Source organism: Terrapene carolina, unplaced genomic scaffold (genome assembly GCF_002925995.2).
Source record: "Terrapene carolina triunguis isolate 2854851 unplaced genomic scaffold, T_m_triunguis-2.0 Scaffold68, whole genome shotgun sequence".
Lineage (NCBI taxonomy): Eukaryota > Metazoa > Chordata > Testudines > Emydidae > Terrapene > Terrapene triunguis.
This window is the reverse complement of record NW_020664419.1, coordinates 43,563,697-43,580,581: the sequence shown is the minus strand read 5'-3', so window position 1 is coordinate 43,580,581 and position 16,885 is coordinate 43,563,697. Positions and strand designations below refer to the sequence as shown.

At 38.8% G+C, this 16,885-nt stretch overlaps 1 protein-coding gene across 1 annotated transcript in view; it reads right to left on the bottom strand.

The window, feature by feature from the left end:
* Positions 1-4,535: 4,535 nt before the first annotated feature.
* PPP1R3A (protein phosphatase 1 regulatory subunit 3A) overlaps positions 4,536-16,885 on the bottom strand; it is a 44,651-nt gene continuing 32,301 nt past the window's right edge. The window contains exons 2-4 of the mRNA XM_024207168.1: positions 10,905-10,963; positions 10,659-10,795; positions 4,536-8,418 (exon numbers count right to left, since the gene is read on the bottom strand). Of these exons, the coding sequence (XP_024062936.1) occupies positions 5,443-8,418; positions 10,659-10,795; positions 10,905-10,963 (3,172 nt within the window). The 3' untranslated portion in view covers positions 4,536-5,442. The remainder of the gene's footprint in view (positions 8,419-10,658; positions 10,796-10,904; positions 10,964-16,885) is intronic.

The window sequence follows — 16,885 nt, the reverse complement described above, 5'->3', positions numbered from 1 at the left end:
TTAAGTTCTAACACACACATATACACATCCATGCTACTCTTGCTCTTCCTCCCTCTCTTTCTCTCTCTGTTTTAAGGGACTTTCTAAAAATTCTGCTAAAATTCAACATAAACTCTGCACAATATAAAAAGGATTCTGCTCTAAAAATACATCACATCACTGTGTGACAGAGCATTTTGTATTTTAGAGGCTCCGTTCATATTCTTTTATTAATCACGACAGACATATACACTGGATAAAGCTTTATAGATATAAAGTGACAGACATATTAAATAACACCCATTAATCAACCAGTATGGTCTCCTAACTAAAGCAGCTCATTAAACTCCAAGGGCCAGATCCTGACCCCATTCCATGAAACTAAGAGGTGTGTAAGCCACTTGCTCCTGTGATTGTTGACTGGCTTCAAGGAGGCATAGCAGAGGATGCCAAGCAGCTCCTTAGCCACACAATATAGTAGAGCCTCAGAGGAGGGTGTGAAACTCAGGCAAATTAGCTCCCCGCCCTTTTCATTATTCCTCCACAGATCCTGACCCCGCTCTGTCTCTCTCACATACAGACCCTGCAGGCCTTAGGAATCAGCCTACAAGGGCAGACAGAAGCTCCTGGATCTGAGGGCTTAATTAACCCCCTCCCCCCAAAAAAAGAAGTGTTTGTGGGTACCGGAGTTAGTCAGAATGGCTGTGTCTCTCTGCCTTGCCCTGATTACCCTGGGAGTGGGGCCGTGCTTGTCCCTTAGCTGAGAAGTTCTTAGTTCCCCATGGCCAGATATAGCAGTGAGGGGCAGAGTATCTTATCCTGATATTCCTCTGCATTAGGGTACTTCTAGCAGTGCAAAGTTGATGTAGAACCAGCTACAAAAGGATCCCCCCAGTGGAGAGGGAATCTTCACGTGATACAGAGCCACCATAGTTGCTTCCTGTGGCAGGTGCTCCCCAGTAGTCCCTGGGAGCCATAATGCCCTCCTGCAGCCATTGACAGTTGGCACAAATTGGAGCAGCCCTCAGACTGCTCTAAGTGATTTGGGGGAACCAAATAACCCAGAATGACTTCAGAAAGCACACACACACACACCATGTGCTTCTTGGTTACAGCTGAGAATTATGGCCTCTGGTTTCATCTGAGTAGTCACAGGCCTGGATAGCCAGCCACTGAAGTAAATTCATGGCCACTGGAAGATGGGGGCCCCTCAGGAATTTGTAGTGTTCTGTGAGTACTGGCTGGGCCACAGAGTTATTGCCGGGTTCCCTGCCTATAGAACATTAAGGTCAGGATGTCAACTGAGAAGATCTGTACAGTAATTCCACTAGCTGGAAACTGATAAAAGTGTTCAGGTGCATTAGTGTCTCTTTTAATTTCTGCTCTTTTAATCTGTATACACAATCTTGTCTCAACCATTAAGCTATCATGTAATTAGATAAGGGTGTTCAGAAGTCTTGCAAATGACTATTTTGTGGGAAACATTTTCTTGGTACCAATATGCTCCTCCTATCACCCCTCTCTCACACTGCCGCAACACAACACATACCACCAATTCACACACAACCTTGTTCATCAGTTGATTCCATGTCCCTCTTCACCCAGCCCATTCCATCCCCCTCTCAGCTCAGAACTTTTCCAATCCCCACAACTGTCTCCAACCTAACCGGCTCAGAACCAACCCCATTCACCAGACACACACATACTCGCTTGTGTCTTAGGCTGAAAATCCCCCTCTTCCTATATAAACATCTTTGCTCTGAACTAACTGCCTCAGCTCTGAAACTTCCCCCACACAATATTCCAAAGCACAGAACACCATCCTGACTCCCCTCCCTCCCTATTGCCACCTTTCACTTTCCCTGCCCCAATACTCCAGGCTCAGCAAGCCATTGTTAAGCTTAGAATCCGCCGCCCCGACATACACCACAACCAAACTCAGAACCCTGCTGCCCACCCACCGATGCAGAAGCTCCCCACTTGTTGCTGGGATTGGAAAAGCAAAGGCAGAGGTAGGAGGGCACATCTGTAGACACTCCTAGCTCTACCTCTAGTGATGAACAAAAAGAGCCCCTCAGAAGCCTGCCATCTCTGCTCTGTCCCTCCTTTCTCTGCTGCCTGTGGTCTGTATGCTGCACAGACAGAAGGCCAACAGTGGCAACCAGCAATACATCAGCCACACAGCACATGTTTGTGACATAACTGGTGGTTTTAAGCCTCACTGTCATCTAATAACCACCTGCCCAGACACAAACCTTCCTTGAGTCTCTTCAGAATTTTAGTTGAAAGTTACATTTAGACAGGAGGAAATGCTGAAATACGAAAACTCATTTATCCATTAAATGTATAGTTCAGACAGCAGCCATGAGATATTAATTTGTACCCTTGATATAGTAAAGAAAGACTTTCTTTTAAGTTAAATGTGATTTAGTCTCTATGTTAGATCAGTACTGGGCTTCTCAAATTGACAGGCCTGTAAGCTGTATAGAACCATGCCATCCGTTTTGTTTAGTATGCAGAAGTGGCTATTACTGACTAACCAGATTCATGCTGTGAGAACTACTGGACAGGTTAAATGTGATTTTTTTTAAAAATGCTTAAGCCAATAAACCATTTATTTATGGAAATAACTAAAATCACACAGATGAATATTTTCCCAATGTTATAAGGGTAGTGATTTCAGACTACAAAGAAAGGTAAGAGGATTTTTTAAAGGTATATCAAATGTTAAATAAAAAAAGATAAAATGAGTAGCTTTGTTGTTTTAAGCACATAAGTAAAAGTTCAGGCACCTGTGTTCACAGATCAATCTGGAGCTATGTTTTGCAATCATAAGATATGATATGCTGACTAAACATTGTAAATATAGAATACAGAAATCCCATTTCAAATCTGAGAAATGCTAACAGTATTCCACTTGTATTTAGATTAAACTATGCTCACGCTAACATTCAAATATTTACTCTAAATTTCAACTCAGAATATTTGTACATGTTAAAATGGCAAAGTTTGAGATTCCTAACCTACTGGACACAGGGATGAATGGAACACGGCTATTGGGAGTTAGCTTACAGTGTATATTTACTATATGAAGGGACAGAAAAAAATTAGATATAATTTAGATGATCTTCAGCTATTTGTTTAAACTACATTATAACACAGAACAGATTAGAAGGATGCTGATTCTTTTTCTTTTGAATGCATATTCATAAAAAATGTATCATATCGGTGTAGCTCAAATACATACATATTTATTCGGCTCATCTCTAGTTCGCGTGTACCTATACTCTCCCATGGGCTTTCCCTAGTTTTGCCTGGCTATTGCTCAAAGACTGATCTAGATGAAGTGCCCTGATGTTCTTCCACCCTTAATCCTGGGCCCACCATTTACCCCTCCCTTCTTTTCTCACTGTGACAGGACAGATGAATCAAGACCAAGCAAAGAACACCCAGCAAAGTTTTGAGTTCAAATAAATGAAGGAAGCCACATGTGACCACTAAATTAAATACATATGGCTTCCCACACCAAAGTGTCCCTATTGTTCTAGCATGGACCAGTTGCTAGTTCAATCCAACAAAGAGCAAGAGATTCCTCCAGGTCTCATGTCTCTTGCAGTCCCTCAAGATTCAGGGATCGCCTTACCAGAGCTAGCCACATTTCCTTTCATGACTGGATTCCCTGGCTGTCCTTCCGATAAGGACTGTGTTACTACAAGTTCCCCTGGCAACTGTTCGACGCCTCTAGGCACCTACTAACATCACCCAGTTCAGGATTGCAGTCAACAGTAGTCCATATATTTAACCATTAGTAGATACATCAGCAGTAGGTCATCAACACCATTCCATACCCCACAGAATGGATCACCTCCATGATGCTCCAAAGGTTCACCCTCCTGGAGAACAGGAAAGTCAAGGTCACTCCTGTAGCAAGGTCTCCTAACAGTCTGCTACTAGTAAGGGAGCTTTTAAAAAATTGTTTCAGTGCTTAACTAATGATTGAAACAAGTGATTAACCTGACCATTATCTACCTTCAGCCACATTTTGCATTGAAGCCTTTAGCAGCCTCCACAATGGCCCAGGTCTTCAGCTATGCAGAGCTGATGGGAGAGGAACCTATGTGGCTCAAAGCCAGTTCTGTCCTTCCTCAATCTCTGGGGTCCCAGTAACATTATGCAGCCTCAGGGCTATTCCACGGTACACTTGGTTGCAATGACTCCCAGTCCGCACAGGCTTTTCTGCAGCTAGAAATTGCTGGAGTGCTGCATGCTCTGGCCACTCCCTTTCCTCCCTTGACATGCTCCTGGCATGCCTGTACACTGGACAAGAATGTCTTTGAAGCAGTGAACCTCCCAGCACGCCCCCTATGTTGGGACTCCCCCAACCACCTTGTTAGGGGCTATTGTGCAGCGCCACAGCAGCACAAAGGAGCCTTTTTGGAGGCAAGGATCATGTCCCATGTTTTCCTTCAGGATTTATTTTATTGTGCTCTAATGAGACCTAGTTAGCTTATAAAAAAAGGCCACAAACCCAATTCTGAACACGCCACACACCATCAAATCATTCACTCTTTTTTATTTATTTAATGCTTTGAAGATACGAATGCCTTTCTTAAACAACACTGGTGAAAAACATCATTCAAAAGGTCTATCTGGAATAATTTTGAATTCAATTAAATTCTTCAGTCGTGTTACACAGTCTTCATTTACAAAAAATATATAAATATTATTTGAAGACAACCCATCTATAAATGTTTGTGCAAGTGAATGATAAGTCTCATAGCTGTGTTCTTCAGCTCGGAAGTATGAAAGCAGCTAATATATTCTGCCGAAGTATTACGTACACAAAGTTACATAATGTTACTGGAGTCGAAGCTTGACATTTTCAGATATTAATATTATTATTGCACTAACTTAAAACAATGAAATAAAAAACCCAAAGAACTATTCAATCTACCAACAGATTTCATCTCCCAAAATGTATTGGTTAATTACAGTAGTAGATCACCAATTGCAAGATCAATATTAAAGTACTGACTTAGTCATAATGCCATTCCCCTGTTATCTACTGTATAAAACCTTAGAAAAACTCAGAAAAAACGAGAAGCTTTACTGCAAGAGAAATTAATGCAAGAAATGGTGTTTTTAAGTACTGCAGAGATATGAAGCATTGCAACCTCACAGCCTGCTAAGGAGCAACATCTGCACTTAATTTTAACTTGACGTGCTTCAGATCTCATATTCATATAGGTATTTAATGATCCAAATATAATGGTCCTATATAGAATAATTACTTATATGAAGGAGCAAACTTCAGATGTATTCCTTTTAGAAAGATGCTTTAAGAGAAAACTTGCTCTGGTTCTAACAATGAATATTTCCTTTTAACAATTAAAATGCTTTAGGGTGGGGAGAAGTAATCAACCTCATCCCTTAAGTACAGTATGTAGACAATGAAACTTAATGTTACTCCTTTTTGACAGACTCCTTGTGTCTTCCTCCCTCCCAGTATAGCCAATACAAGGAAAATAGATAGAGTGCAAAGCAAACCATTAAATCATAGTGGTAGATCGTTACAACAAATACAACAAACAAGAGGAAATAAAAGATTCTGTAACTGATATGCTTTAAAACTAGAGACTCACTAGGTAAACTATGTGCTTCGCTTTTCTGGTCAGAAATATCTGAAGAATCAGAAATGTGCTGGTTTTCGTGCTCTGAGTCATCAGGCCAGTTTAATATTTTCCCCTCAGTTATTAAACCTTCAGATTCAGAGCTTGTCTCTTCTATTTCTTCAGTAGGCTCGCTAATTAAAATCATTGGCCCTAATGACTCCTCTTGTCTGAACTCTGTTTGATGGAAACACTGGCCTATATTCCTTTCTCTTTCATCACTTGAAGTCAACATGTCCGAAGTCTCAAGAACTTCTTTGTGTCCAACCTCAGCAGAGGTGTTTTTATTAATACATGTCATTTCGCTTGGTAGGTTGAAATAATATCCTGACTCAGCAGAAATATTGGCAATGGATTCGAATGCAGGGGCTGTATATGGATGCTCCGCATTTTCTACCTCAGCAGTAACCACCTCAATAGACTCTTCAGAAGTTGTCGCTGGAGAGCTTTCATAATGACAACTGGGCACAATATTTGTATCAGAGAGTGGTGTTTTTGTTTCACCTTTGGCACCTGAATGGGAAAGTGTTCCAAAAATGTTTTTTTCCTTATGACGTTCTTCAGCTTCGTCACTGTACAAACACTGCTCGGGATTTGGGGGAGCTTTCAGTGATTCTTCTGAATATAAATCCTGCTCCAAACCTGCTTTTCCTTCTATAGCAGAAGCCCGTAATGTTTCCTCTACAGGTGGATTATTTCCAATGTCATGTTCTGCTTTGGAAACTTTTTCCTTGGTATTGCATACAGACATCATTTCGCCTTGCAGTGTTTCACGTACATGTGCATTATAAATATCTAAAACTGATTCCTTTTCAAATTCAGTGTCATATAATACACCCACTGTATTGCGTTGACAAAGAGTATAATGTGAACCATCATTTCTCCCTTCATGTGTATCAAACGCTGTTTCCTTTTCCTCTGTGGGCCTGTCACTTACTGCAGTCTCTTGAGGTAGCTTAGCAATTACTGCTTTTTCACTAGCAGACATTTTTTCTGAAGCACTTTCTGATGTTGTTTTAATTATATAAGCTGTACCTGCTTCTGCTTCCTCTGTATTACCATGTTCAGCTACAGAAGACTTTTCACACCTCACTGTTTCTTGGCAGGTAAACAATTCTTCTGTGGAAGTAACATTCAAATACCTTGTCTTATCCCTCATTCCCAACATGACTTCACCATCTGTTTGCTCTTTAATCTGTTCTGTTCTATTTATCTCACTCTCTCTTTCTACTGGTTGACTTCCTGAAACACTCCACCTTTGATTTTCACACACTACCCTGCTCTGATCATCTGTAACCATGCTGTCTGATTTCTCAATTTGAAGTTGACAAGAATCTGTCTCCAAAATATTTTTGTTTGTGGGGAAATTATCTTGGCTGTACATTCGTTCCTCAAAAAGCTTATGATCATTCTCCTTAATATCAAGCGTATCCTCTGGGTTCAATGACATAATACTTGTAGCTCTTGCTTTGCCAGTTGTCACTGCAAAGACTGGGTAACCAGTGGGGAAAGTAGTCATTTTACTCTGAATAGCATCAGGGTATCTACTGTCTGTTTTCCTCAAGTTATCACTTAACTCACTGTATTCCTCTTTCCCTTGTTTGCCTTCAACAGAGCTTGTGATTTCTTTTCCTCGGCTTCTGTTGTCAGAGCTTCCCCTATCTTTTAGCCAAGTAAACTCTTTGAATTCATGAGTGTCTTCAGGTCTTCTTTCATAAGTTACATAGGAAATCATCTGGTCTTCTGCTTGTGAAGGCTTGGCTTCATGTTTATTATCTGACGCTGATGGCAATGTTGTGGTTTTTGTTTCAGTAATATATTTTCCCTGAACACTGAAAAGTTTCAGAGCTATGGTGTCACTCTCCCGCTCTTTAATTAGTCCTAACTCATCTAACTTGATTTCTTCCTCCTCTTTTCCTATATCAGTGTTATAATCTTTCTTTGATACTTTCCCCACAACTTCTTTTTCTGTATATGGGCTTTTTGAGGAATCTATTGAGATATCAGAATGTGCAAAAGCCTCAGCATATATATCTCCTCTTAAATGTACCTGATCTTTGCTTAAAATCGTCTCGCCTTTTTCTTCATGTTTGTCACTGTCTGGCAATACGGACGCTAGCATTAGGTGAGATGGTTGCAGAATGTGTCGCTCTGGAGCTGGATTAGCATTGTCATCCAGTGCTTCGGTTACGCATGTATTTAATTGCATTGATTCATCATGCTCTGAAGAAATTGTTTCTGGTCTCATTTCACAGGCCTCTTTGTAGATATCAGCATCATCGTCACTGATGAATAACCGCTCCATCATTTCGCTTCCTGAGGCACTATCTGTTTCACCTTTTGAAATATCTACATGGCTCATTCCTTGTCTGCTTAAGACAGTATCTTTAATATGGATAGTCACATTTTGCATTGTTCCAGGCAAATATTCCTGTGATAAAAGCATTTCACTGGTACCAATGCATGCCAAAGGCTGCTCACTATTGTTTACAGTGCCTGCAGTAATTTCCTCTGCTAATGGCTGACTATAATCATATCTTATGGAATACGTTTTGTTATCATGTAATTCTTCTCCTAGCTCTTGTAAAGTATTTTCTGAAGGGAGGCTGATAGGCACAGGCTGCCTGAGCAAGTCAGTGCCTGTTTCCATAAGTGTTAGCTTATTCTCCAGTCCTTGGGCTTCATTTGGAAAATTAACTGGCTCTGTTGTGTATAAATTCCTTTCATCTCTGGAAGAAGTACCTCTAGTTCTTGTGAACTGCTGACTTAGCTGAAACAATAGAATAGAAAAGAATGATCAGAATGAGCTCTATAAAAATATTCAAAATGAATGAGGCAGGCTTTCATTATGGAAAGTTTTGTTTTCGGTTTCAAAGCTTTTATGGAAACATGTTCCGAACAATTTGCAAAATGTGCATTGTATGTAGTTTTTAACATATGTAATGAGCTTTATAGTGAGTCTGAAAGGAGCAGGACATCAGTAGTATTCAGAATGCTGTTTCTTTATTCATTAATTCAGTAAGCTGCAAGTGCATTTTATACAAATGAAACCTAAAGAGAATATTCTTTAATTGGGAGGCTAATTAATTCTCTGCACATTCAGTTCTAGGGTTGTGGGGTTTTGTTTGTTTGTTTGTTTGGGTTGTTTTGTTTTGTTTGTAGTGAGAGCATTGATACAGCACATCAAAGCCTGGTAACATTCAGTATTGTCCAGTAAAACAAAGACATATTGCACACTGACAAATACCGTTAGAATTATCTTTGCTTCATTTCTCTTAGGAACCATTGCAGGCTTCAAACCAGAATGTTTTTAGACAATTTGGTAAGGCAGACGTTGGAAATGAGATTAGTGAAGTAAAAGGCCAGAAACGAATCATTCTCCTTCCCTAGCTCCCAAATATCATATTGTATTATTCAACTGTGCCTGCTTGTCATTGCACTCTCTCCTCACTTTCGGATACTCACACTGATAGCTCCATGCTGATCAATTAGAGGATAGCTTCTCGGGCACCCCTTGTTACATTTACACTTGCTGTAGATATCCCCATTACAATTTCTCTTATTAATATGTTTTCTGCAAAGCCACTGCAAACTATTAATAGTAAAACGTCACTCAAAGAAAAGTGAGGGAGCTAATGTCTCTGCAAATTCTGTTTTAATGACCCTCTGCCAACTGGTGCTCAAATGTATTTGAGCTCTTCGGTGATGCCAACTGTCAGGATTTAACAGTGAGATGCCTGTGGTTTTTTTTGCTTCTCATAACTGACATTTGCATGATCTCAATAATTATATGCAAATCTTACGATTTTCCCTTCTTCTCACATAAGGCTCATGTTACTTGTCAACTGCACAGCTGTCTTGTGAGCCAATGCCTGTGGGTTTCAAAGATTTGGTTGTATTTCCATCTATTATAGATCTTCATTGTTTAATTCATTACAGAGTGCATAGTACAAATTAACATCTAAATTATAGCTTCCCTCTTCATTTATTGTATGGACGATCTCTGTAATTTATAAACAAACTGTTATATTTGAACCTGCTCATTGTAATAGGGTAAATTGAGAAAAAGCATGTGATTTTTAGGGCCTTTTTAAAAAAATTATGTTTGTTTTTTTTTTTTTTAAATAAGGAGATGTTGATTTTTCAGGCAGTAAGAGCTCCCACAATAGGTGACAACTTTGAACTTTCTTAAAGTTAGAGCTAAGAAAATTTCATACTTAAGTGTGAGGAAATAATTCTCCTCCCTATCAAAAAGACTGAGCGGCACTCCTCTTCCTCTCTGGTCTGATTAGCACTCACATTTTCACAGGCAATAGCCATTTTAAACTATGATTATGAATCTATGTACCCCAAAAACATAAGCTCAGAACAGACACCGAAAATAATAGGTGGCTGTATGTGTCTCATTTACTGCTATTTCTTCCTTCATGGTGCAAAATGCAAGCCAAACCATAAAAATCCCCAAATAGATTGAATGTTCACCGAATGTGAAATTTATGATAACAAATTTAATACTAAATACAGGTCTAGAAAAGTCTACTGTAGTAGTTATATAATTTTTCCTCTTAAAATTATAGAAATTGGAATTTTGTTCATGTAGTATATTACATAGTTAATCTCTGAAACATCTGTAAGGCTCACAGTACCATAAATACAGGAATTTTACCAAACATTAAGTGTTTATGTTAAGTATATACTCATCACAGAGACTAGGAAGTGAGATCTTTGAAAGGTCACTGTTCTAATTCTTTGAAACTGTCACTTAGATCCTCTGGTAAGGAAGTAAGAGAGAGAAGTCATTAATTTAAGACCACAAGAACTTAATGAAATTTACTGAAATCACCTTCTATTGTTGATTCAGAGGGAGATACAATGAAAATACAGACCATGGTTTTAAATTTGTAAATTAGTACATCAGTCAGATCTGTTAAAAGGGGCTTTTTCACCACCTTTGATGTGTAAATGGATTCATATCATCTAACACTGTGGATATAATTGTATAACACTTACCAGCAACTCTAATTCTTTTTCATTATCTTCCTTATTATCTTCATTGCATTCAACATTTATATCTTTTACATTTTCTTGACGCGGTTCAATGTCTTTGTCCTTCTCATGCGAATAAACAATTTTGGGGATGTTTGCCTCTGAAGAGTTAACAAAAATATACTTTAACAGCCTTTGGACTGTTTGTTACATTATCTATTTTAATTAACATGTGCAATAAGGAAGAACTAATTAAACTGGCTGTTGTACCTGAAGTCCTTGAATTATTCCATATGTCTTCATCAGATAGTGCCAATATTTCTTCTTTGCTGTTAAATGCAAAAGAAACTTAATGTGTTATTCTGCAACAATTATTGTTCCAAATCCTTTTAGACCTAAACCTAAAGACAGCTAGTTAATGATGCAAAATCTTTGATGTGATTTGAAATTCGGCAGAAATATAACCTTGCTGATCACAATTTTATAAAAGAATTTTTTTTGTAATGATGTGACATTAACCCTTGGTGAGAGAAGGAATTGATTGAGACATGCTAGTGAATGAAATTTACTGAAATCACTAATTTACTTCTATTGTTGATTCAGAGAGAGATACAATGAAAGCACCTAAAGATAAATGCTGAGTGCCCACTTCAATGGATGTTGATGGCACTTAGGATCAGGCCCTTGTAGGGATGTAATCTCAGGGAGGGGAAATAGAAAGGACAAATGTAAATTATTATATCAGTTGTGGATTCCGTCTCCATGAGACAGAACATTTTTATGTTGGTCTCAGTGATTAAGTTCTGTGAATTGCAAGACCAGTTGTGGGTACTGGAAATGGCTTTCTAATATTTTTTAATTAACCTTTTTTCTGTTTCATTTTACTCAAACTTCATTCAGTTGAACTGATATAACATTACTTCTGTCACCAAAAAATTCCTTAATTCAGAAGGAGGATGATACATTTATACTATGTTAAAAAAATTTAGACATCTACTGTCATCACCTTTTCACAAAATCCTGCCTTTACTCCTCTAGGAACATAGGAATTAACATCATAGAAATGTAGGATTGGAAGAGACCTTGATAGGTGATCTAGTCTAGTCCCCTACACTGAGGGAGGACTAAGTAGCATCTAGACCATCCATGAGAGGAGTTTGTCTAATCTGTGCTTAAAAATCTCCAATGATGGATATTCCACAATCTCCCTAGGTAATTTGTTCCAGTGCTTAACTTCCTTTACTGTTAGAAAGTTTTTCCTAATGTCTAATCTGAATCTCCCTTTCTGCAATTTAAACCCATTGCTTCTTGTTCTCAGTGGTTAAGCCCATTACTTCCTGTCCTCAGTGGTTAAGAACAATTTATCACCCTCCTCTTTATAACAACCTTTTATGTACTTGAAGACTGTTGTCATGTCTCCCCTCATTCTTCTCTTCTCCAAACTAAACAAACCTGTTTTTTTCTATCTTTCCGCAGAGATCATGTTTTCTAGACTTTTAATAATTTTTATTGCTCTCCTCTGGACTTTCTCCAATTTGTCCACATCTTTCCCAAAGTGTGGCACCAAGAACTGGACACAATACTCTAGCTGAGGCCTAATCAGTGCTGAGTAGAATGGAAGAATTACTTCTCATGTCTTTTCTTACAACACTCCTGCTAATACATCCTGGAATGATGTTCCCTTTTTTTGCAACAGCATTACATTGTTGACTCATATTTCGTCTGTGATCCACTATAATCCCAGCTCCTTTTTTGCAGTACTCCTTCCTAGGCAGTCTTTTCCCATTTTGTATGTGTGCAACTGATTATTCCTTCCTAAGTGTAGTAGTTTGCATTTGTCCTAATTGAATTTCATCCTATTTACTTCAAACCATTTCTTCAGCTTGTCCAGATCATTTATAATTTTTTAATCCTATCCTCCAAAGCACTTACAACCCCTCCAAGCTTGGTATCATCTGCAACCTTTATAAGTATGCTCTCTCTGCCATTATCTAAATCATTGATCAAGATATTAAACTGAACCAGACCCAGGACCGATTCCTGCAGAATCCCACTCTATATGCCCTTCCAGTTTGACTGTGAAACACTGATAGCTACACCAACCAGTTGTTCACCCACCTATAGTAGGTTCATCTAGGCTATATTTCCCTATTTGGTTTATGAGGTCATGTAAGGCAAGTTAAGGTATATCACATCTACTACTTCCCCCCATTCACAAGGCTTGTTACACTGCCAAAGAAGGATATTAGGTTGGTTTGACATGATTTCTTCTTGACAAATCTATGTTGACTGTTATTTATCACCTTTTTTTCTTCAAGGTGCTTACAAATTGATTGTTTGATTATTTGCTCCATTGTCTTTCCGGTTACTGAAGTTAAGCTGGCTGGTCTATAATTCCCTGGGTTGTCCTGAGTTCCCATTTTATAGATAAGTACTATATTTGCCCTTTTCCAGTCTTCCACAAGTTCTCAAAGATGATTGCTAATGGTTTAGTGATCTTTTCAGTTAGTTCCTTAAGTATTCTAGGATGTATTTCATCAGGTGTTGCCAACCTAAAGACATCTAATTTGTGTAAGTAATTCTTAATTTGTTCTTTCCCTACTATAGCCTCAGAACCTACCCCAGTTACACTGATGTTCATGTGCCATTCTGGATTGTACGAAGGATCAGAACATTTAAGATATTAATAATCTGGAGATAACCCTGTTAAATAAGAAACTGAATCACAGAGAGTTTAATGGCCATGTTTTCAGCCATCCATTTACTGAGCCTCCACTTATGTACAATCCAAAAGTAGACACACACAGACAGACTGCCACACTTTGCAGGATGAAACACCTCAAAACACATTCAAACATTTCTAATACTGTGCCTGCAAATGTTAAAGTGCACAACCACAAACTACATAAATAGCGTTTGTGGAGGGCAAATTCTAATACCTGCATGTATTCACGGAACTCAAAATAAAAAAAAACTTTCAAGAAAGAGAAATGTTTCATTTTGAAATGGCAGAAACAAAACATTTCAACTTTTTCAAAATATATTTCCTCCTTTTTTTTTTTTTTTGCCAAAACTATATGCTGAATTTGATCCAAATTTGCAAATAGTTTTGGTGCTGCAAAAAAATTCATTTTTCAGCAAATGTACTGATATCTGTGACAAGCCTGAGGAAAGAACTAAGATATTCTGTCTTCTTCTCCTATGCCCTATCCACAAGAACCTATCATACAAATGATATGTTTTTAAAATGTTAATTTTCCAAAGTCAGACAGCTGGGACAACCTGAATTCTGGCATTTCCTAACTTTTGAGTGCTTGACTTTCAACCTTAATGTTGAAGCAATATTTTGAAGTAGTTTTGTATGTAATTTTCTAGGTTTAAAAAACAATCTGAAAAAAAAATTCCATTGTGTGAAGTATTATGACATGGGTCATCAAATGGGTTTGAAACCAAGGTCTTTAGATTCACAACACAGACCTCCCCACTTGAATGAAAAGAACAACCCATAGTAGTAACAGGCTGTTATAATCTTTGTGGCTATAAGGGACCAGAGGAAACATAACACACACTTTGTTTACATGTTTAAAAGGACAAAACTACCTATTTTTCCTAACTTTCTTCTGAGAAATGGATGAATTGCTTTTGCTGAAATTTATTTTAAAAATTCAACCTAGGGCAGAGAGCAAATATGGAAATCTTCAGACAAAATGGTTAAAGATTGGCAAAGTTATAAGCAGCTGAAAACAGGAGCTTATAATGGAAAGTGTTAGGCAACATTACTCTAGGATCGCTACCAACTTCACATATAGTATATATGAAAAAAAACTTTAAACTCCCCAGTTATTCACTAGATATATACAAACTTAAATGATAAATAAGTACATTGGAAAACTAAACTACTTAAAATCCAAACCCTAGTCTTCCTTCCTTACATGTGACAACTTGATTCAGGGTTCTGTGTTTCTCCTGTGATACATATAAGGATTTCAGTTAATACCTAAAGCATATAAATCATTAATTAGGTAACATCTACACTACAGCCCCATCGATTTAGTGGGTCTAGTGAAGACTTGTCAAATTGACAGCAGATCGCTCTCCAGTCAACCCCTGTACTCTACCCTCAATGAGAAGAGTAAGGTAAGTCGACGGGAGAGTTTCTCCCCTCGATCCCCGTGATGTAGACCCCGTGGTAAGTCGACCTAAGGTACGTCGACTCCAGCTACGTTATTCATGTAGCTGGAGTCGACGTGGCATGGAGTTGCATAGCATAGGTCGACTTACCGCGGTATTGTAGACGTAGCCTGAGTCTGCCATGCCTCCAGCCTTCTTTCAAGTTCATCCTTAAACTATACTTCTTCTAAAAAGCCTACAAATATTAGTCATCTCCAGGGAGAAATGGTAATTAGATGGGAGAAAATGTCTATTACCAAGAAGAGATATTAAACGTCACCATTCGGTCTCACTGCTTTTCATTGCATCCATTTCCCCTTCCACTGTTTGTACATTGTTTATCTAGACTGTAAGCCCATCAAGCTATCAACCAATACTTCATAGTCACCTAGAAAGTGCCTATCTCACTATTGGGGTTATATAAACAATATAAAATATAAATAAAATAAATAAATAAATAATGCAGCTCCTGTTTTATGTATTAATGATCTCATTAGTATTGCAGGAGACTAACAGGACTCTACATGCATCTCCCCATGTCTTGGCAGCCACAAAGCCTCTGTTCACTTTCAAAATAGACTCATAGACTCTAAGGCCAGAAGGGACCATCATGAACATCTAGTCGGACTCCTGCACATTGCAGGCCACAGACCCTCACCCACCCACTCCTGTAATAGACCCATAACCTCTGGCTGAATTCCTGAAGTCCTCAAATCACAATTTAAAGATTTCAAGTTACAGAACACCCACCATTTACACTAGTTTAAACCTGCAAATGAACCATGCCCCATGCTGCAGAGGAAGGTGGAAAAAAACCTCTACCAATCTGACTTGGGGGGGAAATTCCATCCTGATCCCAAATATGATGGTAAATTGAACCCTGAGCATTCCAGCAAGACTCAACAGCCAAACACCTGGGGAAGAATTCTCTGTAGTAACTCAGAGCCTCCCACTTGTTCTTTCCTTGTTTTCTTCTTATTTATAAGGTTATAGAACCTTTTATTGTTGTTTTTAATTTCCTTTTCAAGGTCCAACTCTGCATGGCTTTTGGCAGTTCTCAATTTTCCCCTACAGTTTCTGATCTCCAAGAGGTAACTTTCCTCTCTGCTCCATCTGATCTCCCATTCCTTGTAGGCTTTCTGGTTTCTCTTAACAACCTGTTTGAGATGCTTGCTCATCCAGCTTGGCTTGCAACCCTTCCCTACGATTTCCCCCCCTTGCTTGGGATGCAGGCTTCAGATAGTTTCTGCAACTTTGACTTAAATAATTCCAAGCCTCCTCCACGTTCAGATCTGAGAGTTCTTTGGTCCAGTCCACTTCACTAACAAATTCCCTTAATTTTAAAAAAATTGCCCTTTTGAAATCAAGGACACTAGTTGCAGATATATTTTTGTTTATCCTTCCATTTAGTTTAAACTGAATTAGCTTATGATCACTTGAACCAAGGTTGTCCCCTACAACCAGTTCTTCTATGAGGTCCTTATCACTCACCAATCCCAAATCTAAAATGGCATCACTTCTTGTAGGTTCAGTGACTATTTGTTATTCCTTTTAATCAACACATGTTTAGATAATGATATGGAGCCAGAAAAGGCCAGGAGAATACCCATGTGGAGTTTCCACTCAGATGGGAAGTCTTTGGGGCAGCATGGATGGGTAGGTGTCTTGGAGTATGTCTACACTGCATTTTAGAACATGCAGCAGCGTGTCTCAGAGCCCCATGGGCTTGCACTATGGTGCTAAAAACAGTTGAGTAGCTATTTAGGCTTGGGCTCTGAAAACTACCCTTCTCCTCCAGCCTGAACATCTATACAGCTGTTTTTAGCGCTATAGCCTGAGTCCCACAAGCCTGAGTCAGTAGTCCTGGGCTCTAAGACTCACTGCCACAGGTTTTAAAAAGCAGTGTAAATGTACCCTTAGCATCCCAACTCCACAGATCTTGGGGATCTATGTGGGTAGGTTGTCTCAGTCATGTGAATGCAGATGCATCCTGTGTTGGGGAGTGTATCCTACACAAGCTCCGAAAGGGTGATGTGGCCTGAGACAGCAATTAACATACCAGGCTGCACCTGGACCAAGAG